General features: G+C 46.6%; 1 protein-coding gene across 15 annotated transcripts in view; it reads left to right on the top strand.

The window, feature by feature from the left end:
* RIN2 (Ras and Rab interactor 2) overlaps nucleotides 1-22,530 on the top strand; it is a 213,850-nt gene that overhangs the window by 172,015 nt on the left and 19,305 nt on the right. For 14 of the 15 annotated variants that reach the window (XM_070589491.1, XM_070589492.1, XM_070589496.1 and 11 more), the window contains 5 exons: nucleotides 517-709; nucleotides 4,190-4,301; nucleotides 7,155-7,227; nucleotides 12,403-12,494; nucleotides 16,092-17,255. In XM_070589491.1, the coding sequence (XP_070445592.1) occupies nucleotides 517-709; nucleotides 4,190-4,301; nucleotides 7,155-7,227; nucleotides 12,403-12,494; nucleotides 16,092-17,255 (1,634 nt within the window). The remainder of the gene's footprint in view (nucleotides 1-516; nucleotides 710-4,189; nucleotides 4,302-7,154; nucleotides 7,228-12,402; nucleotides 12,495-16,091; nucleotides 17,256-22,530) is intronic. The other variant, XM_070589489.1, reaches the window with a different exon arrangement.

Raw genomic sequence — 22,530 nt, 5'->3', positions numbered from 1 at the left:
AAATGCCTAGATGTGTGAAAAGAAATAAAATCCAATTTATTTGCATATAATACAAATGTGGGTGAGAGTGAATGTTTTGTCTTTGCTTTTAGCGCATGCCATGGTCATGCTTGTGATATATACGCTATTGAGCTTTAGGACCTCATGGTTACCAAATGGAATTTAACATTTAGGGTTCTGTGCTCAGAGTAAGAAATGTGCAATGCCAGAAGACCAACTAAACAGCATTTGGAATGTTTAGAACCTTTCAAAAACTGGGTTAGAAGTAGAAGTTTGGGTCTATTTAGTGTTGTTGAGTACTATTGTGTACTCTGTTTAATATTAGAGATACAGAGGGAAATATAACATGGTGTCTGCCCTCAGAAAGCTTTCAGTCTGAGGGGAAGACAATGCGGTGGCGATGACAAGCTGGGCCATGTGCTATGCTAGGCCTGGCCTATGAGGTCGTAGGATGGTATCCTTGTTAGGGAAATTGTGCTACAGACATTTGACCCCTGCCAATTCTCTTTCTCCTAGCATGGTAAGACAGAAGGCTGATGGCTATTCCGAGGAAAAGGATGTGAAGCCCTGTCCCCGGGACTCAGGCTATGACAGCCTCTCCAACAGGCTCAGCATTTTGGACCGCCTTCTCCACACCCACCCGATATGGCTGCAGCTGAGTCTGAGTGAGGAGGAGGCAGCACAAGTCCTACAGTCCCAGCCTCCAGGGGTAAGACTCAGAACCACAGGGAGACAGGTTGAGGCAGGCAGGGCTGCTGCTTCCTCAAAGAGAAAGACTTGGAGTTCCAGAAAGTTCTCCCAGCCTGTACAGAGTGTGGTTCCCGGTGTGTCCCTGGGTTGCAATGCAGGGAAATTCTGGACAGTACCGAGGCAGCTTTCTAAGGAAAAGAGCCCTTCAGGATTTGTCTTTCTGTCTTCATCTGCTTGGTTACCATGGGAGGTCCAGGACTCAGAGGATAATAGGGCATCTGGTAGTGAGGAGGGGCTGCTGCCCAAAGGCCCAGGGCCTGACTTCTTGAGACTCAACATTGAGGATGAGCCTGGTTGTGGGGTCCTCAGTTGCCCCTGCTGTATTCTTTTCATCCTGAGCCTGGGAACCCTGCCAGGGCCCAGCCATCCAACTTGAGACCCACCCTTCAAAAGTGCTATGTCCATAGACTTGTCTTCTGTGACTGCTGATGTAATCTTCTTTTCCTTGGGCTTTCTCAGTGGCTTTCCACATGGATCAAAGACCAATTCGGTTCCTTCAGCTACTGCCACGCAAGACCAGTCTCTTAATCAAGACCACTTCACGACTCTATAGAAGTTCCTAAAAAAATGTTATTCAATGATTGGTCTATCCTATGCTGTCCAGTGTTGTAGCTGCTTACTCCATGTGACTATTTAAATTTACATTAATTAAATTAAATTAAATTAAATTAAAAATTCGCTTCCTCAGTTGCACTAGACACATTTTAGAGCTCACTAGTAACTGGTGGCTGGAGGTTACCATACAGGATGGTGCAGGATATAGAACATTTCCATCATTGCAGAAAGTTCTATTGGACAGCACTGGTGTACACCTTCCCAACAAAGGATAAGTACAATAAATCACAGATAAAATAAGACTTGAAACAACACCACAAGAAATAGAAACTAAAATATATGGAGAGGCAAGGAGAAAATTCCATCAGTAGCTGGTCGAGGAATTTCCTAACAATTGGGCACAAAAATAAACTTTTGAGTTCCCTATCAGTCGGAGCCTGTCTGTTATCACTTTTGACTTATAAGTAAGTGAGCTTTTGTTTCTCATATGACAGAAACAGGCAGGACTGGGCCCGGCCCCATGGCTGAATGGTTAAGTTCACGTGGTCCGCTTCGGCAGCCCAGGGTTTCGCCAGTTTGAATCCTGGGCGCAGACATGGCACCGCTTGTCAGGCCATGCTGAGGCGGCGTCCCACATAGCACAACTAGAATATACAACTATGTACTGGGGTAGGGGGCAGGCTTTGGGGAGAAGAAAAAGAAAAACAAAAAAGAAACACACAGGACCGAGGTCTCTGTTGGAACATGCTCAGGGCGACAGGCGCAGATTTGATCATCTTTGTGAAAATTCCTTGACTAGCATGCCGGGTCATAGCCTCTAGTTTGGGTCTGTATGATCAGGACCCCCTTCTGTGAGGCACGCATTTTATGGAGTTTGAGTTGTCTGCTCCTGCGTTTCTACAAAAAATTCTGAAGACAGAGGTTGTCCTGTTGCTAGGCAATAGTTCCCTCCTGGTGTCGGCATGTCCATTCCTGCTGAGACCAGGTGGGGAACAAGTCAGGCAGGGTGTTCTCTCTGTCTGCCTGCTTGATCCCTGAACAAGACCTGCCTGACAAGATTGGCAGGCTGAGGGCAGGGGGAGGACAAGAGCAACATGGATCAGAAAGAGGCCAAAGTGCACCAGGAGAAGCAAGAACGCTGAAGAGAAGGAAGAGCAGGTGCGAGAGGAAGGGAGGTTTGAAAGACCAACCGTGGTGGCATAGGTCCTTGTGGTGCCACCACCCTTAATTATTCTACAACCTAAGATGGGGGTTGGCAAGCTATTTCTGTCAAGGGCCAGAGTTAAATGTTTTTGGCTTTGTGGGTCATACAGTCTCTGTCATGACTAATCAACTCTGCTTTGTAGTACAGATGCAGCCATAGACAATAAGGAAATGAATGAGCTTGGCTTTGTTTTAATAAAACTTTATTTACAAAAACAAGTGGCAGGATGGATTTGGTCTGCAGTTCATACTTTCCTGACTCCTGATCTAAGGCTGCGGACATGCAGGAAATAAGCCTAGAGGTTGTGCTCTCCCTGACACCCAAGGCTCAAAGAGAGCCCCACTGGCATAAGGGAATAATACTTCTTTTCTACCAACCAACAGCTGCCTCCCAGCAGTGCTTTGGGCTTTTACCCATCAGATAGTAGTTAGGAAGCACTGGCTACAATTTTAGGGTGTCCCAGAGACACTGACTCCCAGAACTGGCTACTAGGTGAATCCCATGACTGCCTCCCCATGAGTGCTGGGAAAAAAGAGAGAACTCAAAGGTCTTTTGGTTTCATTCCGTACCAGACACCCAATTCCCACAACCCCTATCCTCCCAAAAAATAGTTTCTTAGAAGCTATTGACTGGACATTGGGAGAGAAGTGAAGATTAGGTGGAAAAAAATAAAGAACAGTAGGGGAGCAGAGAGTACTGTGCCCAAATGTAGAGGAAAGAGGGGAAGTAAAGAAACAGGACAGGATAGGCTCCTTGGAGAAGGGTCATGTACTGCAGAAGGGAACAGAACTCAGCCAGCCTGCTGCCCCGCACACTCTAGGGGGCGCCATTTGATTTGTGGTCTAGGTAAATGGTGCCCCCTGGAGTTGTGCAGTGCAGAGCAGTACAGGGCACACCTGCCTCTGCAGTGATGGAGGCCAGAATGGTGTCCTGAGATCTGTGCTGGGAGTTGGGCTGGCTTAAAGCATGTGTCTGAAGACAATGTTAGAACCTGGAGGGAGCTGTCGGAAAGTAGGTTGTTCAGGAGCAAATGGACCGCCAGCCTTAGTGCTGGCTGGGGCGAACCTCGGAGCACGCCTGCCCACCTCCCTAAGGGAGCAGCTGTTTTCTGGCTCCAGCAGGTTGTTGCTATGCATGGTCCTGCCATATCATCTCATTTTCCATGAGAAGTTAGAAATTCAGATTTTAACGTGAAAAACAAAAATTTCTGCTTTTTCACTGTTGTCAACAAATTCAATTTTCTGTTGTAAATACACCTATGAGCCAAATTAGCCAGTGAACTCCCAATTCTGTATCTATGGTTTAGTCATGTTACTGTGTTTAGATGGAGGTTTCATCAGCCAGGATTCCCACAGAAGACACAGCTAGGGAACACGGAACACGAGCTGTAAAACAATCACCAAACTGAAAATGCTTCTGCAGACTGCCAGAGCTCTTGGCCTCATGGAGCACGTTGTGTCATGGGGAAGTCGGACTCTTTTGAAGCTAGTTATCACAGGAAGGTGTCTGTGGCATGCTCGCTGATGGCCTCTTTCTCTGGCAGTGGAGTGTCCTGTGTTGAGCCTTGCAGTTTAGCCATGAAGGGGGGTCTAGTCATGGATGTTGGGTATGTGGGAAATCATATGTCCAGGTTCCAACTGTCTGGCTGTTTCCTAAGCTTGAATTTCTTCTCTCTGCTAGATTTTCCTGGTTCGTAAATCCACCAAAATGCAGAAGAAAGTCCTCTCCCTTCGCCTGCCCTGTGAATTTGGAGCCCCCCTCAAGGAATTTGCCATAAAGGAAAGCACATACAGTAAGTGGTCACTGGGTGGTTAGGTCCTGGTTGACTTGAGGGCCATGGGTCTCCTGAGAAGGGGAAGTGGAAAGAGCCTGCACTTTGAGACAGACAGACATGGGTCTGAGTCCTGGTTCTGCCACTTGTTCATTTAATGACTGGGCAGGTAACATCTCCTAGGAGCCTCGGTTTTCTTCTCTGTATAACGTGACAGTAACCTCAGAGAGTTGTTAACAGTTTAAATGGCCTGTATGCAAAGTGTGCAACCTACTGCTTGGCATACGGCCGGGGCCTAAAAGAGGTTGCCTTCCTCGCCCCCTTCCCAGTTACATGGAACATGGATTTGGTTCCCAGGTTTGCTGATGACTAAGCTGCAGGGCAAGCTGCAGCGATCGAGCCTTTTAATGGGATATGATGCTAAAGCATGTGTCTGCAGATCTTCGTGAATAATCCTGAGCAGACATGTTCCCTCCGAGCAATCACTGTTCAGTCTTCTATGAAATGCAGCTAATCAGAGGCAGAATCCAGCCCTTTGAAAAAATTAACTGGCTGAAGTTTTAAAGGGAGAGTGGTGTTTAATAGCATTGGTTTTCTTTCGCTATTCCACGGTCACTGGAAATGTGAAGTCTTGGGAGGATAAGTTTTGAATTGAAAAGGGAACACACAGTTCTGATGTACTGCCAGCCTCCAAGAAAGTCTCGGAAGCTGGCTCTGGGCCCCAAAGGGGAAGGCGTCCCCGAAATCACAGGTTAGCAGGCAGAGGTGTGAAGGCCTGGAGAGCCAGGTTTGGAAGCCCATCCACTGACTGTCTCAATAGAACACCGAAACCAGGAGTCTCACTTGCTTCTCAGTTTTGACCTAAGTAAGCCTCAGTCCCTGCCTTTGAAGAAACTCAAGGTGTTGCCATCAACTGAAGGGCAGATGTGGGGTTACCCTCCGGCCGGAGTTCATAGTCTCACTGAGCCACTGGCCTTTCCCTGAGTCTAGAGGAGACATTTCCAGCAGAAGTGAAACCTGCCAGCCTCTGTGATCAGCCTCAGGTTCAGCAGTAAACCCACGCCCCGCGATGTTTTTCTCCAGGTCTCCCAAGGTTGCTGATGCCAGGGAACAACTTCCATGGGCAAAGACACATGCGCAGTCACTGAAGCTGGTGAATGATGCACACCAGTTTATTTACAGTAGGATGTAATGAGAAGATAGATTTCAAACCACTGTTTTAAAAATAATAAATTAAATATTAAGTCAAAAAAGGCAATGCTGAGTTGGCTTTTGAAGTCTGCTAGACTAGAAGTGATAGATCTAACTGGGTTTCCGATCCCTTCTCATATCCAGAGTTAACCACGATGAGTCAGCCTGGAGGCCCCTTCCTTCGCCTCCTGCAGTAAGTGAGTTAGCGTTTGTACTTCAAAGCTTTCTTGGTGCTCATCTTAGCTCCCTTTCGGCTAAAGGTTTTCCCTCTCTATTTTGTCAAGACTTCTATCACTTCCCTGTTCCTTTCCAGGGGAATTAAAGTGGTCAAAAGAGCTAATCTGAGCAAAGCGTTGAGCTGGCTATAACTCGTCACCACAGGCCTTGGTCCTACTGTGATGGCCCCTTCCCTGCCTTCCCTGCCAACTGAGGTGGATTGAGAGAGGAAGGACTTGCTATAAAAACATAGATATTTTGTCATAACCTCTGGACAATGTGGTTTAATGTGGTATTTATATACCACCTCCTATTTGTATAGACGGCTTTCACATAAATTACTCCATTTTTTAAAATTTCAGTTCCCACTGCTACCCTTCTGGGAGACAACGAAAGTATTATTGTCCATTTTACAGATGAGAAAACCATGGCTCAAAGACGTTAACCTGCCCCAAATGAGTTTCCTCCCACTTAACTCATTAAATTGTGGCACACATGTGTGTGTGTGTTGGTCTTTGTGTGTGTCTGTCTGTCATGGTATATGGCACAGATGTGTTTTGGAGTGCTACAGAAATACTAAATAAGCAAAATAATACAACATAAGCAACTAAGCAAAATAAATGAGGACATGGAATATTACAAAAGGAAGAAAAATCTCATCTGATTGAGGAAATGAGGAAATATTCACAAAGCTGTGGCTATTTGGAATGTTTTTGGAAGAGTGACTACAGGAGTGACATTTCAGCTGAGATGGCATGAGGAGTGGTTGGCAGATATCTAAGTTGGAGTCAAACCAGTCTTGCACCACTTGGAAGATGTACAAAAGGGCACACCATCTTGCCAGGATATCTCTTCTCGTTAGGAAGCTTGTGCACGTGGCAGTGGCGGTGGTGGGTGGGGACACTCTAAGCAAATGGGTTTTAGAATCTTTCATACTGAATTGAACCAAAAGCTGATTACTGGAAACCTTGTGTTATCCTCCAAGCTTTGTGCACCTTCTGCCTTGCATCTTTACAGGAGGTGACCTGTTTTGGCAAAGAGGACTGTGACCCAGGAGGTCCATCCTTGGAGGGTCAAGGACACTGGGGGCCTTGGTGTTCCCCAAGCCCTGTCAGGTGCTGATGGTCACTCACTCCAGCCAGACTGGCCCCTTGACCCCCACCCAACTTTGTGTTCTGAACTTTGAAAAAAAGGTAGTTGTGCAATTTGAGTCTGTGCCGGTCTGTTTACCCAGCGTCGGAGCATGTGCTCTGAATGAGTCAGGGGCTGAGCTTCTGGGCCATCGACTCTTTACTGGCCTGTTCCTGGCTGACACACGTCCTCCTCGCAGCTGGTTCTGATAAGCCGCACAGTGGTTTGAGAGCACAGAGATTGTCCTCGCATGCAGCACACGGCATTGGAGGGCCTTTCCTTTCCCGGGATGCACTCAGGGACACTCAGCTGCTTTCTGAAATCTCTCTTTTCCAGCCTTTTCCCTGGAAGGCTCAGGAATCAGTTTTGCGGATTTATTCCGGCTCATTGCTTTCTACTGCATCAGCAGGTAAGGCCTCTTCGTCTCTTATGATTTCGAGCACCTGCTTGGTGTGTGCAATATAATCAGCCTGTAGGTTTCTTGATTAAAGCAGGGCAGAGGGATCTGGGAGGCTTGCTTCCTATTAGATGTCCCTGGAAGAATTGGCAACTGAATTAAAATGGTCACCAAGTCCCTTGTGCCGGGCTTCAGATCAAAACAACTACCCTGACCCCTCAAAGGTAAAATCTCATTAATGTGATGAAATCAATTAATGTGATCATGTCTTCAAGCTGCTCCCGTGGCTCCTTTCACTTAGACCTATCAAGCACCAGAAGGCACACGCATGCACACACCTACACATACATGCACACACGTGCACACACAGAAAGGGATCAGTGATGCAAACCTGTAACATTTAAGGTCCTTGACAATGTTTCTGAAACTCTTCAAGGGATGCAGTTCATTCTAGAAATGTGGGTTCCTTAAACCAGCCCATAAATCTTGTATCCTTGTCCTTCAGGCCGGCTGGGTGCTCATGCCCTCTTCACAACTAAAGCGACTGTTTTAGTCCATGTGAATTTAAGCCAAAAACCCCTCTGTTAACGGGGCTCAGGAGGGTGCAAGTTATGGAAGCGTTCTTTCTTTGTGTCTAGCCATAACAGTTTTTCAAATTGAGTGTTGTGTCAGTGGTTAAGAGTCAACCCTTTCTCTGCAGAGATAGACGGTGGCTCCTCCTAGGGAGTGGAGCTCAGTGGGCTTCCTGTGCTTTTCTGGATCTGTTGCAGCCATTCCAGTGGGATGGGCATGGTTACTAGGGTTGTTTCCACAGATCACTGCTCACAGCCTGTGATCATACTCGGAGGCTGAGAAGCTTGTTGGGGATTGGTTTATTTTATATTAATTTAAGAGTCAAGTTATTTCTCAAAGACTGAGTTAAACATTCGTTGTACCTGTTGGAGTAGACCCTTCTCGGAGCAGGCACTAACCTGTTTACTCCCGGAGGTCCCCAGGGCATCTGAAGCCACACAATCAGTGGCCTGAGGGCTAGGAGGCATTTTCTGAGGGGGAATCCAGCGCTACTTACCCGCAGGAAGAAACCGAGGGGCTTCACCTAGAATGGGACCAGAACCCTGTGAGTGCCCCCGAGGGCACGCCACCTGCCTGGAGGTGGGCAGGAGCCCTGGCCCGTGTGAGCAAAGTGCTGTCCAAAGAGAAGAGGCCGGTAGGAAGCCCCCACTGTCCCCAGGGATCCACACCTGGTCTAGTGTGAGGCCGACCAGTCCCAGGGAGCGAATTTCAACACTGACATGACAGTCAGAGGTGACATTGGCCAATGTTTATTCTTCGTAGTTTGCTCGTTGATGATTGTGCTGTTGTTATGAAAGATTGTTAGCCCTATAGAACAGTATTCGGCAGCAGTGCATAAAAGATACCATCTCTCCCCTGAGTGTTGGTATAGACTGGAATACCTGCTGTCCAGGGCTGTGTGGTGATTGAAGGAGATAAAGGACATGAAAGCCTTTTGTGAACTACAAAGCATGGTACCAATATAAGGTGCTTTCAGAAAAATCCTGACGTTGACATTTTCTGATTAGGGAGACCTGAGATTCATTGTCCTATTTTTTTTTAATGCAAAGTTTCTTGATGTTTTTGTTTCTCTTTTTACACTATATGTTACTCATTTACCTAAATCTATGTACTTAGTAATCAGTAATTGATCTGACTCAGTCTTATCAAAATATTTTTGAAATGTTCTAGTTGGTTATTAATAAAAGAGAGAAAGTGATTAGATTGTCAGGTCTGGTTTCACACAGAATGCATATGCCCATATGCACTAGACTAGAGAGTTCACGGATCAATATGCATACAATTTGCCACATCAGGAAGACACATTGAAAAGTATAGTTGAGAACATAAATAGTGATACAAACCTTGACCACCAATGCCTAATAGCTCTGCCAATTTGGTGTAATCAGTGTAGAGCAGAGCACTGCCTTACAAACTTTTATGTGCACTAGAATCACCTGGAATGTTGTTAGAGTGCAGATTCCGATTTGGGGGGTGTAGGGCAGCACCTGAGATTCTGCATTTCCAGCAGGCTCCCAGCTGATGAGGCCGACCGATGCTGCTGGTCCTACAGCTACTCTTTGGGTAGTGAGGAGCTAGAGGAAATAAAAATTATACTGATTAATTATTAAGTATAATTATAATTTCAGGGGCTTTCTATATCTGTGCTAGGCACCATACGTACATTATTTCCAATCATCATGGCAGCCCTGAAATTAGGATCGTGGAGACACTGTGGCTCGGACAGAGTGAGAGGCTTGCCTACAATTCAGTTCAAGTAGCAGATATTGGACATTTGAACCCAGGCCTGCCTTGATGCTGAAGCACATGTTTTCCCACTGTACAGCGCAGCTCCGCAGATCACGGGGCCTGACACAGCTGGGTTCCCATCCTCACTTCATCCTGCATTGGCTCTGTGAGTGGGAACAGGGACCTCCTCATCGATGTCCTCCTGTGCGCCTGACCTGTGGGATGGGGCACACTGAAGCTCTCCCCAGGGGCGCAAGGGGCCCCACATGAGTTACAGTGCTTGGTGCAATGCAATAGTAGGCGCTCAATAAAGTTAGTCTCCTCCCCTTCAGAAATAGGACATGTGACATTAAGAAAATCTAGATTGTACATGTAATAAAACTCTTGGGTGAAACGTTTATACCTAAGATGGCTTTATTTTGTCTGTTATGTAAGTTTTAGAATCGAGCCCCTTTCCTTAACAGGGCATAGGTAAGAAGGAAGCGCCCCTTTTGTGCGTGTGTGTGTGTGAGAGGAGGAGGCACTGAATGTACCCTTGGCTGGCACAGCAGGAGAGGACTCATGCCCAACATCTAATTTTCTAGTAGATTAAGGCCTAAAACCACCCATTAGCGAATGACAGGTGTGGTTTCCTGTCATGTATGTCATTAAGAAAAACCAAGACCAGTGGTGTGATGTTTAGGTTCCAGGTACTGCATTGGGCAAGGTAAAAGCTTACCATAAAAATAGCTTGGTTTTGTCATATGTGGCTTTTCCCTCAGATTGTCTAAAGAAATTAGATTTTAAATAAGTTGGGACAGCCATAGAAACATGTATTAGCATGATGTTTTGGCGTTACAAAGTTCTAGTTCCCCTTATCTTTACTAAGATTAGTATCAGGGTCACCACCTCTCCCGGTCCAGCAGCAGCTTTTACAAACACTGCCGTCCCCTGGGGCACCACCTGCTTCATCAAGAACAGATGTGAGTGGACAAGAAGGAGATGCTCCCAACATTTGGGGGCAAACAACAGGGTCTCCTGGAAGAGGAGGTGACCCAGGCTTGCCACCTCAGGAAAGAGGCACCTCCTGGCTGCCAGCTCCTAGGCTTGGTGAAGCCGGCTATCAGAGCCCTGGTGACACACTCACATTTTTCTCATGTTTTGCTCTTTGCATTGACCTGACTAATTTGTTACTCATTGTCAACAACGTCAAGGGTTCCAGAATTCTCCGGTATCCAGATTTAATCTGATTCAGCCTAGAATGTTGCCTAATCTTACTGTAAACAACTAGTTGTTTGGGATAGTTATTGTTTTCAATGGAAATATTCAGGGCATCTTGTGTAGGCAAAATACAGGCAGAAGCTCCAAGCTTTGTCCCTCACTTACTCCAGCCCAGCCACAATGGCCTTCTTGCTGTTCTTCATACATGCCAGACCCTCCCCCACCCCGGGGCCTTTGTACCTGCTGCTCCCTCTGCCTGGAAATTCTTTCCCTTGTGGTTTACTCCCTGGTCACTTTTAGATCTTCAGTCAAATGCTACCTGCTCATGGGGCGCTCCCTGGCCGACTCTCACACTTGAACACATTATTCCCCTTTTGCACTTCATTTTTATCCATGGCACACATCCCTTTCTCATATATTCTATAAACTGCATATTTGTTTATTGTCTGTTGCACTGGAATGAAGCTCCATGCAGGCAGGGATTTGTGTCTCTTTTGTTCCCAGCACCTGGAACAATGTCAGGCACATCATAGATGGCCATAAGTATTTGTTGAATGAATGAATGAATTCTTTCTTTGTAAGACTAATTCCACCACTGAAAGAAGAACTCCTTTTCAGATAAATTACCATTGTTATTATCCATTCATTCATTTATTCAAAACACACTTTCTCCCTGTGTGTACGGGGCGAGGCATTGTACTGAGCCCTGTGGGGTACTCCCCAGTGCTTAGAGCAACTTTCTAACCCTTGTGTATGAAAATGAAAAAATGTTTATTGAGTCTGCCTTTACACTTTCAAAGAAAGCAGGAGGTCGTGGTCCATGTGTTTACTAGTGGTGACTCTATCGCCTGGCCCTGGCAGGACCCTGGTGCGAGCTCAGCTCCTTCCTGTTGGGCCTGTTGGTCTGCGATGCTGTAATGCGTGTGTTTGCCGGTCTACACATGGCGCCACGCTGCTTGGGGGAAGGGTTGTTACATGAGGGACTTTAGATTTGTCTTCCCATTCAAAGCATGGTCCGGGGGCGCAGCAGCATTGCCGGGGAGCTTGGCAGAAATGCGAAATCTCCAGCCTCAGCTAGACCTCCTGTGAATCAGAGTATGCAGTATAACAAGATCCCAGGGATTCACGTGCACGTTACAGTTAGAGAAGCGCTACCTTAAGACATGAGGAAATTTTGTTTGTAGCACAAAGGACCGGGCATGGGCTTTGGCTGAAGACGTCACAAGTACAGTCAACAGATATTCATTGAGAACCTGTAGTGTGTAAGGCACTGCGTTAATCAGTCTTGGTTTAGGATTACACATTCCTGCCCAGGGAGTTGAGGCCCAGCATCTAGCAAATTAGTACATAATATTTTATGTGTGTGACAGATCCACCAACATAGTTAGCGATGTGGATATTAACTCTAGATACATTTTAGCTACCCAGGAAGGAAATTTGGACCTCGCTACAGATATTGAAACCACGTGGGCTTGTCTCTCAGCCTGTCCCGAGTGTGTTAATATGGGCAGGAATAGTATTCCTACAGTCCTATCACTAGGAAAGATAAGTTCCAGTTAGGGTTGATGTGGTGTCTCCTTGGGACATTTTACATAATTTAAGCTGAAACATCTCGAGGATGGAAATGAAAGCAAGGGATAGAAACAAGACATGTAATTACAAATATTCTCTTTTTTGAAAAATCAGGGACGTTCTGCCGTTTACTTTGAAGTTGCCTTATGCCATTTCAACAGCCAAGACTGAGGCTCATCTTGAAGAACTAGCCCAGCTGGGATTAAGTAAGTGGGTGCCCCTGCAGGTCTCTTTTGAAATGAATGCGTGGAACAGAGTCAATGTTAGGCTGGCTGATGATACATCATTACATCAAGAAATAATACCCATCTCCATGACAAAACTCTGCCTTCAGGTCCACAAGGTCCCTGAATCAAACCTTCTAAGAGTCTTTTTTAAGTCTAAGGTTGAACCGACTCTCAGAGGCAGGTGCTGGGTTTGCCTGGGTAACTCCATATCTGCACAGTGTCTCCCGGCAATGAGTTTGAGCCACCCAAATGTCCAAGTCCTAGTTCTACATGAACTTCTGTCAAGTATCGAGTCTTTCCTGTCCGTGGCATCCTGCTGGGGAAGGGCAGTGCTTGATAGAAAGGGGAATCCAGCGCAGCACATCTCACGTGCCCAGGTTTATTCTGGAGGAACACACGGGCACTGACGGCACTTTGGGGCTTTGAGGAATTTGACAGCACAGGCCTCTAGAGTAACATCTGTCTCACTTCCCCTCTTGATCATCCGGCCCTGGTGTTCTGGGCCACATCCCTTACCCTGCCTGGTGTCCTTGCTCCAGCCAGCTGGGCTTTTCTCCCCCCCCCCCCCCCCGCCCCTTTCCTGATGCCCCTACGCCCAGCAGCGCGCGGCCGGGCAGTGGTTGACACTGGATCAGGACATACAGCTCACCCAGTTTCACTTCTTTGTCCCCTTGCCCTGGGGAATCCTTGTGGGTTTAACTTTTGCAAAAAAAGTTTTCCTCCTAGATCAGAAGGGGAAATTCTCTTTAAGATTTTAGGGCTTCAGTCTTCAGCTAGATTACCAAGCAGGCCATAGTCATTGAAGGGAAGTTTGGGCTTCTGAAGTGCAAGTACCAGGATTCCTAGGACCTAGGGAACTATGATACTGACCCAGCAAATAAAAATATATGGGTTCCTCCTTTGGCATGTTTTTCTCTTAATCTAAAGAACTTGTTTTGAAGTGTGTGCCATTGCCAGGGGAACCTGCGAAATTTAGAGAAGCCTGGAGGTAGATTCAGTTTCCCTTCTGAAGCTGGGATTGCTTCACAAGAATGGCCACATGTGTCTGAGGCCTGGGCAAATGGCTGATAGGATTGGGAAACAGAATCCTGGTAAAAAAATATCAGGGCTGTATAAGTGTCCCCACTGAAAAGTTACGCCATCTCTTGCAGTTGAATTTTATACACCTTTGGAGAGAGTTTAAAACACTTCCTGAATTTAAGTTAATATAATCAACTAAATTGTAGGCCTCTGGAAGTCACGCACCAGGTCTCAGTTCTCTCTGGTGACCTCTTTCCCCGTAACTCCAGGTGCGGTGGTCAGCATGCAGGGTATGCTTTGTGCCAGGGCTGAAAGATGGAAGTATCCGGGACAGCGCTTGTGCCCTACAAAGATAAAGGCAAAAACAGCTTGCTCTAGTGGCCATTAACCAGAAGCAAATGCAGTCTAATTAATATATATTCAACTTGTAATTGTCAATGTACACATTATCCATTTTGTGAAGAGCCAGCACTTTTTAAAATTCTGTACCTCATTTATGGGTTCGTCCAACAAATATTTCTGGAGGGTCTGCCATGTGGCAGACACTGCCCCACACCAAGGGTTCAAAGGTTAATCTGTGTCCGGCCCCCTGCTTCCCCACCACTTAGGTTTATAGTCCACTTGGGAGGAACGTGTACATGTGAGCTCAGTGTACTAAGCCTTATGAAGTCTTACAGTAGTGGCAGAAGTCTGAGGAGGACCCAAAGAAGATGGGAACAGTTCCCCCGAGACACTGTCCAATAAAAACACATATAAGGCAATCCAATATGTAATTTAAAATTTTCTAGTAGCTACATCAAAGAAAATTAAAAAGACATAGGTGAAATTAATTCTTGTAATTCATTTTATTTAATGTAATATATCTGAAATGTTATTTCAACATATAAGTAATATAAAGTATTAATGAAATATTTTACATTCTTTTTTTCATATTAAGTGTTTGAAATCCAGTATGTATTTTATCCTTATAGCACATCTCTATTCAGGCACTAAATTTTCATCAGGAATACATGATCTGTATTCAGATTTCATTTGATTTACAGTCGAGAAAGTAGATTCACATACCCAACTTCAGAATCTACTTAAAAGTTTTCCAATAACTGGATTGAGCATCAGTTTTAAAATTTAAATTGATTAACATTAAATAAAATTTAAAATTGAGTTCCGGGGCCAGCCCAGTGGCAGGGCGGTTAAGTTCGCACATTCCACTTTGGCGGCCGTGTTCACTGGTTGGATCCCTGGTGCGGACCTATGCACCGCTCATCAAGCCATGTTGTGGCAGGCATCCCACATATAAAGTAGAGGAAGATGGGCACGGATGTTAGCTCAGGGCCAGTCTTCCTCAGCAAAAAAAGGAGGATTGGCAGCAGATGTTAGCTCAGGGCTAATCTTCCTCCAAAAAAGTAAAATAAAATAAAATTGAGTTCCTCCACTGCACTAGCTGGATTTCAAGCGCTCAATAGCCACAGGTGACTGTTGGCTCTCGTGTTGGACAGCACAGAACTAGAGGGAAGGGAAGGAAGGACAAGAGAAAGCAGGTGACTCAAGCACCAGTCTCAGGCACGTTGACAACACAGACAAGGCAGGGCAGGGGCTCGCAGTGGCAGCCTCCCCCCAACCCCCCATGACCAGCCATTCTTGGCCCAGAGGAAAGGAACCCATTTTAAGCAAACACAACAAGGCAAAGCTATAGATAGAGAATAACCGATTCCAAATAGAAATTACAACAGACAGCACTCATCACCACCACTGCCTCCCTCCGTTTGCCTGGAAAACCGAGACTCATCTGTCAGAGGAGACACAGGCAGTGTAGCTGCATTAAGCAATGTGCACTACTCCAAAGTGTTGAATATGCAGAGCCATGGTAAGGAGGCCGTAGGATTTGGGAAGGATAGACAGCAAACCACAAAGATAAATGGTTGAACTTGCACTTAGCATTTACATAACTTTGCTGTCTTTTTTTGCTGATGGGACCCATGTGTGTAATTTCCCTCCTTTCAGGGTTTTAATGCTGAACGTGTAAAATCCCAAGCAGATTGTGTAACATCCCCCAGGCCCAGCTGCCAGTCCTGTCCATTAAAGGGGAACTGCCAGGCCCTCCACGAGGCAGCCCCGGAGCGGTTGACTGGAAAGGCTGGTGGTGCTTTGCCATGGACCCAGCTTTTGTAAAGCAAGTCTGTGAGCCCCGTGCCCCATGGCCTTTTCTGAGCTTATACTCTAACAATGGCCCTTATTTTTTTCCTCACCTGGGAAAAGGCTGGGCTGGCTTTGTGTGTTGGCCAAGCCATTTATTTCCCAAGGGCTTTGAAGGTGAAAAGCCCCTGGAGCCTTCCAGGGAGCCCACAGCTGGGCCTGGCAGCATTTCTGCCCTTTCCGGTAAAGGAATGTAATTAAAGCAGGAAAAAAAAGAAAGAAAGAAAAAGAACAACACCCAAGCATAGCGCCTCCCCCTCCAAAGACGTGTGTTGTCATGCAAGTGTGCTTTTTTTAATTTGTGAAGGAATGGCCTGAGTGTACTGTATTTACATTCTTGTGTTCACTGATAATGACTTTCAGATTTTTGGAGCTCTCCAGCTGACAACAAACCCCCAAACCCTCCACCTCCCCATAGGCCTCTCTCCTCAGACGGTGTCTGCCCTGCCTCGCGTCAGCTCTGCCTTATAAATGGAGTGCATTCTATCAAAACCAGGACGCCTTCGGAGCTGGAGTGCAGCCAGACCAACGGAGCCCTGTGTTTCATTAATCCTCTCTTCTTGAAAGTGCACAGCCAGGACCTCAGTGGAGGCCTGAAACGGCCCTGCACAAGGACTCCCAACGCGAATGGCACCGAGAGGCCTCGGTCCCCCCCGCCCAGGCCCCCGCCGCCCGCTATTAATAGTCTGCACACAAGCCCTCAGCTGTCCAGGCCCGAAGCCCCGGCGAGCATGCCAGAAACAGTCAACCATAACAAACATGGGAACGTAGCGCCGCCTGGAACGAGACCAGCCCCCGTGCCTCCACCCCGGCTGAAGAAGCAGGCTTCTTTTCTCGAGGCGGACGGCGGCGCGCAGCCCGTGACCAGCGGCCGGCCGCGCGCGGGCCCGGAGCGGGAGCGGGAGCAGCGGGAGCGGGCGCGGGAGCCAGAGCCGGCGCGGGAGCGCGAGCGGGCGCGGGCCCCGCCGGAGGAGGCCCCGGGGCGTTGCACAAGCGCCCAGCCCGGCACCTCTGAATCACGGCCCCCGTGGCATGGAGGCCGGCAGAGGCTGAGCGACATGAGCATTTCCACTTCCTCCTCCGACTCGCTGGACTTCGACCGCAGCATGCCGCTCTTTGGCTACGAGGCGGACACCACCAGCAGCCTGGAGGACTACGAAGGGGAGAGCGACCAGGAGACCATGGCCCCCCCCATCAAGTCCAAAAAGAAGCGCAGCGGCTCCTTCGTGCTGCCCAAGCTTGTCAAGTCGCAGCTCCGCAAGATGAGCGGGGTCTTCAGCTCCTTCATGACCCCCGAGAAGCGCATGGTCAGGAGGATCGCTGAGCTGTCCCGGGACAAGTGCACCTACTTCGGGTGCCTGGTGCAGGACTACGTGAGCTTTCTGCAGGAGAACAAGGAGTGCCACGTGTCCAGCACGGACATGCTGCAGACCATCCGGCAGTTCATGACCCAGGTGAAGAACTACTTGTCTCAGAGCTCGGAGCTGGACCCCCCCATCGAGTCGCTGATCCCTGAAGACCAAATAGGTAAGTACCCCCTTGGCCTTTTTTTTTTTAATATAAAAAAATACAGTAACCTCGTAAGACAGTGCACCCTGTGTTAGTTATTTTGGATGAAGTTTTCTCCGGAGTTCGAAACAGCAGCACACTCCACTCCCTCCAGGATTGGAAGGGAAACTCGGCTCTTAAGCAGACCTCACCTTCTCCCTGCCCGGCTGCTGCGTGCTGTGCTCAGAAATGCTGTTTGGAATGACTGATGGGATCTGCAGAATGATTCTACTCAGGCGTGGAGATTGCCTTCTAGGGTCCAGTTGCCCACCTGATTTTGTGCTGTGTCTGCGTGACACAAAAGTGCATCTCTGCAGACTGTGCATGCCTAGAAAGATATTTTTGCTGCCGTCTGAGAGGCATGGGTGTTTCGTGGGGGAAGTACACTTTTATTGAGATATAGTGTATGTTCAGAAGATGCAGAGATCTGGATGTCCAGCTGGACGAGTTTCCACACTGAACACAGCTGTGTGACAAGAACCAGCTCAGTAAGCAGAACACAACTAGCGTCCTGAAGCCCCGGGACCCCCACCCTGTCCATCTTCTCCTGAAAGGGTAGCTGCCTTGCTGGCATCTAATCCCATAGAATTCAGTAAGCAGCAGTGTTTTCGAGTAAGCAAAAAACCAGAAAGGACAAGTTTATTTTGTGTACCTTTAAAGTAAGTGACAGTGTTTGGAAGTCACATGAAAGGTGTTTTCTCTGAAGTCCAGGGGAAATACTTTCTTTGTAACCTCACTGAAGGGCTGGAGTGTTAATCGTCACTTTAGCCAAGGAAACATTGAATTTGGCAAGCTGTCTTTTTTTCCAGGGTGAAAGTGTTGACGGGATTTATTTATTTCTTGAATTTCAGAAGGTTGAGTCTAAAGGGCTGATTTCAGAGACCTCATTCACTGGGCAGCAGCAGCCAAAAGAGCTAACACACGTTTCTAGGCTGTTCATAAAGCTAAAGCCGAATCTCTTCTTTCTGATTGGGTCTGTTTGTCGAAAGTAGTAAACAGTGTGTGGTAGAGAGTGGGCTCTTTCTCTTTTCCTCTCTTTCTCCTTCCCTCCCTCTCTCTCTTTCTCCTTTAAGTGAGTTTCAGCAGCTCTTTGATTTTCTCACAAAAGAATCAAAGCCTTGTTTGTTTTCTTGTGGTTTGAGCCCGGTTGGATGGGCGTGGTTAGAGCTGGCCTGTTACTGAAGCGAGGGGCGAGGGGCAGGAAGGAATGTGTCCTTGTGATGTGCCTTAGGGCTGAAGGAGACCTCCAGGACAAGGGAGAGCAGCCACACAGGCCCGCTCTTTCCCCCATCCTACCAGAGCCCACCTCTTGGGGAGACCAGCTCAGATGTAAGATTAACAGGGACCCCCAACCTGCACAAGAAGCTTCCTCTTGGGGGGGGCCCAGGGGAAGAGGGAGGCAGTTGCTGATGTCAGCCCTGAGCTATGTGGCGGGTAGCACCAACCAACCCACAGAGACAGGGCTTCCGAGGGAACAAGGGCCTTCCCTGCCAGTACTGGTCCCGCGAAGCTCCTCTGCCAGCTTCTTTTGGAGTCAAGTTCAGATATGGTACTTGCTCTTAGAGTGCAAGGGCTCATTTTCTAACCAAAACTAAATATGTACTTTGCTATTCCAGAAAGACTCAGCTTTTCATTTAAAATCTAAGGTCACAACAAGAAGGGAAGCTGTCACCTATAGAGCCTCTCATATGAGCCGGGTAGCCTGTCCAGGTGATTTCCGTGGGTCCTGGCTCACCCCCGGGTCGCACGCATCAGCCTCCCTTGTGGAGTGGAGAAAGGCAGGGCTTTGCCAGGTAGAGCCCTTTGTCTCAAGGCCACACCAACTAGTAGCTGGCAGGTGCAGCATTTGAACTTACTTCTGTCAGATTCACAGCTCATGTTTTTCTAACCTCAGCTTTCTGCTGCTGCTTGCATTCATATTTTCTCATCAGAAATTAAGGGAAATTGAAAAAGAATTGTTTTTTATTATGTTGTACATCTAAAACTAATACAACGTTATATCTCAATTTTAAAATCTTAAAAATTTTTTTTAAATAAAAAGAAAGAAATTAAGGGGAATTGGAATAGTAGGCCAACCCTTTGTTGGGGCAGCTCAGACTAAAGCTCTTTGTGGAGGGCGTGGCCTTCCCAAGCTTTGCTATGCTTTTTTATTGGTTTGTTTATTTGGGTTTTTTAAACTTTTGCATGAAAGCAGGCACTTCATCATATCTGTTGCTTCCCTAGGGAAGCCGTCGTTCTGTTTTGCAAAGCACAGTGAATGCCTGACTGGGCTCTTGAAATTAAGAGGAAGGTGAGCTGGGGCAGAGGTTAACCTGAGAAACTCATCACGAGCCCAACTGGAGGGAAGGAGGTGACTCTGATTATTAGAAAACCAATCCCCTTAAATGTGCTCCTTACTGGATTAGGACTCTGACAAGAAATGGACTCAGTCTAGTAGCCTGTGTTTTACGTATTCCTAAATGAAGGGCTCTCTAGTTTACTAAGGACTTGTTAATACGGTGACTTCCTTGAGCCTCATAATCAAGTCAAGGTTGGTTTATTTGTGTAGATGTTCTTCAAGTTTTGCAGATTGAAGAACAGAGGCCAAGGTGTGTAGAGTGACTTGCAGAGGGTCATGCTGCCAGTGAGCAGGGGGAGCTTGCATTCAACCCGATCTTCTCTTTCTCCGTTGTGTGTCATTCTCACCACGTCTGACTTCCTAGGAGGATGTCATTCACTTCGAATCTAATTCACTCTGAATGTCACCCCTGGAATCCCAAGCCTCAAATTTGTTCTGAACAGGTATCTACTAGTGCTCTTAAGGCTTTTCAAGCATGCCAGTTGGGGTTCTCTGCTTTAAAAAAATCTAGTCTGTCCTCCTTTCCCACAACTTCAGAAGGAGATATGAGTAGGGATTTAAATTTAAAGCCAGAGTTACAGAATGTCCATCCCGAAACTAAGGAAGTTGGAGGAGGCAATCCATTGGTTTAACCCCTGTAGAATTATAGCTATCATTCGTATGTGAAAAACAAGTGTATGAATGAATGCATAGGATATATGCGTTTAGTATATGGAGATAGTGCTATCTGTCTTCTCCAGAGAGTGATTCTTCAGTTGCACAGAGAAAAGCCAATGAAAACACGGAATACCTCTCACCCACTGCCACCATATCCATGTGCTCCTGTCACAACCCTTTAGGTCAGCACTTTCTAGGTGATTATAAAATGGTAAACAGTCAGTCTCAAAAATGGAAAACTGCCACTCTAAATGGTTGTGTCCTGTCATGGAGAATTTGCATTCTGTTTAGACTGCTCTGTAAAGCACTTCCATCCAAAAGCCCTGCCATTTAGAGGTTCTTGAATAAATATTAGTTCTTTGACATCAGCTTTGCCCTCCTGCTTGGAGAATGAAGCCAATGAGGATAAGACATGGTGAGTTCCCATATGAGCCAGCTCTCTGTCCATCCCAGGGCCACATATGATGTTTCCCTTCTGGACAGTCATTCACCCACCCTCACCACCCCCCCCCCCCCCCAGCAAAATGGTGCATGGAAAGACAAACAGTTGCTTCAATAAAAAGTATACACGGTTTCGGGTCCTACTCGAAGCCCTGGGGTCAGTAACTTCATTGACAGAGTGAGGTATACTCATTCCCGGTGTGTCCTGCCCTGTAAAGTATGGACCGGGTGTGACATTACTCATTATTCTGACATGTGTTCCTCATTGGTGAGTTTTCACATCATACCATTCTTGCTTCAGTCTTTTTCAACCAATGGGAGAAATTAGTCCAAAATTTCTAGCAGTGAAATCTCCACTTTACGGAACTTGTCGCATTTTGGTGGTTAGTGTTTTGACTTTATTCAAGCAAAAGAATTTTTATTTCTGATTTGATGTTAATCTTGGGAAATCCCTCTGTTTTCAAGTCTTGTTTCAAGAAAAACAAAATTTTTCCAACTCCAAAAATGCTAGCCATCCCAAATTTTCTATTTCGTTCAAACTCCCCACCGCCGACTATCAACAACGATACAAAAAAGCCAACTGTTCGTATTCCTAAAAGTCAGTAGAGAAAAGCAAGAAAATATTGCATTGCTTCTTTAACGTCTGTATACTAAAATGTGTATTTTCCCTGAAGGCATTTTAATTATGTGAAGAAAAAGTATCTTTAAACTCAATCCCCACCTATTTCAAAGAGAACATTCATTTACGTACGTGTACACGTGTTTTTTTGTTTTTTTAGTAGAGAAATGACACTGAATTGTGATTAGACACCAGAGAGTATAGCAAGAATAAGAAAGAGGGGTTGAAGTGATTCTCTCTTAACTATTACAGCAACTTTGCTTCTGATCATTTTTTTAAAAGTGAGTCTTCAAGTCTGGCTAAAGCTTCCATATCTAGTGTGACTTTTTAATTTTTAATTCACAGTTTGGTTTCAGCCCTTGGGTTATTAACTGCTCTTTTTAAGATAAAGAGTCACTCTGAGAGATGTGGCCAGAGAGGCATATTGGTGCCAAGTTGAGATTAAAACCTGGAATCTGACTTCTGATCTGGCCCGTGTGACCATATCACCTGCAAGGAGCAAATGTCCTTCTACAGTTTACAAGGGGTAGAGAGGAAGGAGAAAAATCGACCTTTTGCAGCATATAAAAAGAATGCCTATATTATTTTTGAAAATTAGTTTAAATAGAAGACTGCAGCAAGAAGCACCCCTTTTTCTCATAGGGCATTATTTGTTTTATAATTTTTACTTTAAAGCATCGCAGTTGGGTTAATTATGTTCTATCGACTAAAAGAAGGTTCGGAACCCTGGAGCTGAGACTCTCTGCCCAGGACTCCCTGACTCTGTGGTGCTCTCTCTGTTCAAGGGCACTGTTAGCTCACTTATTCAGAGAGCCTTTACCAACAAGGTGGGGATTGAGGATGGCGTCACAAATAAGGCACACGAAGATGTCTGTGCCGAGGTGTTCTCTGATTGTACCCCTAGAATCTTCCATCTCAAGAGAGAGATGAGCCCCTCCCGGGCAGCAAACATCAGCGGGTAACAGAGGCGTTCATAGAGGTATTGAGTGTGAGGCAAAGAACACTTCATACGTGACATTGATTGAAATGGAAGCCTCAGAATCTTTAAGACTTGGCCGTGTTTCCCCCTACTCTCCTCCTGCCAAAAGAATGCCTCTGGTTGGCTGTCTTGGTGAGGCGAGCACCATGTAGAGGAGCCCTCACCTCCAGGGTCCCACCTGCAGCCCTGCTACCTTCGCCCGGTCTCTCGGCAGGCACGG

The sequence above is a fragment of the Equus przewalskii genome, chromosome 21 (genome assembly GCF_037783145.1).
Source record: "Equus przewalskii isolate Varuska chromosome 21, EquPr2, whole genome shotgun sequence".
Taxonomy (NCBI): domain Eukaryota; kingdom Metazoa; phylum Chordata; class Mammalia; order Perissodactyla; family Equidae; genus Equus; species Equus przewalskii.
This window is presented reverse-complemented; position numbering and strand designations above follow the sequence as displayed.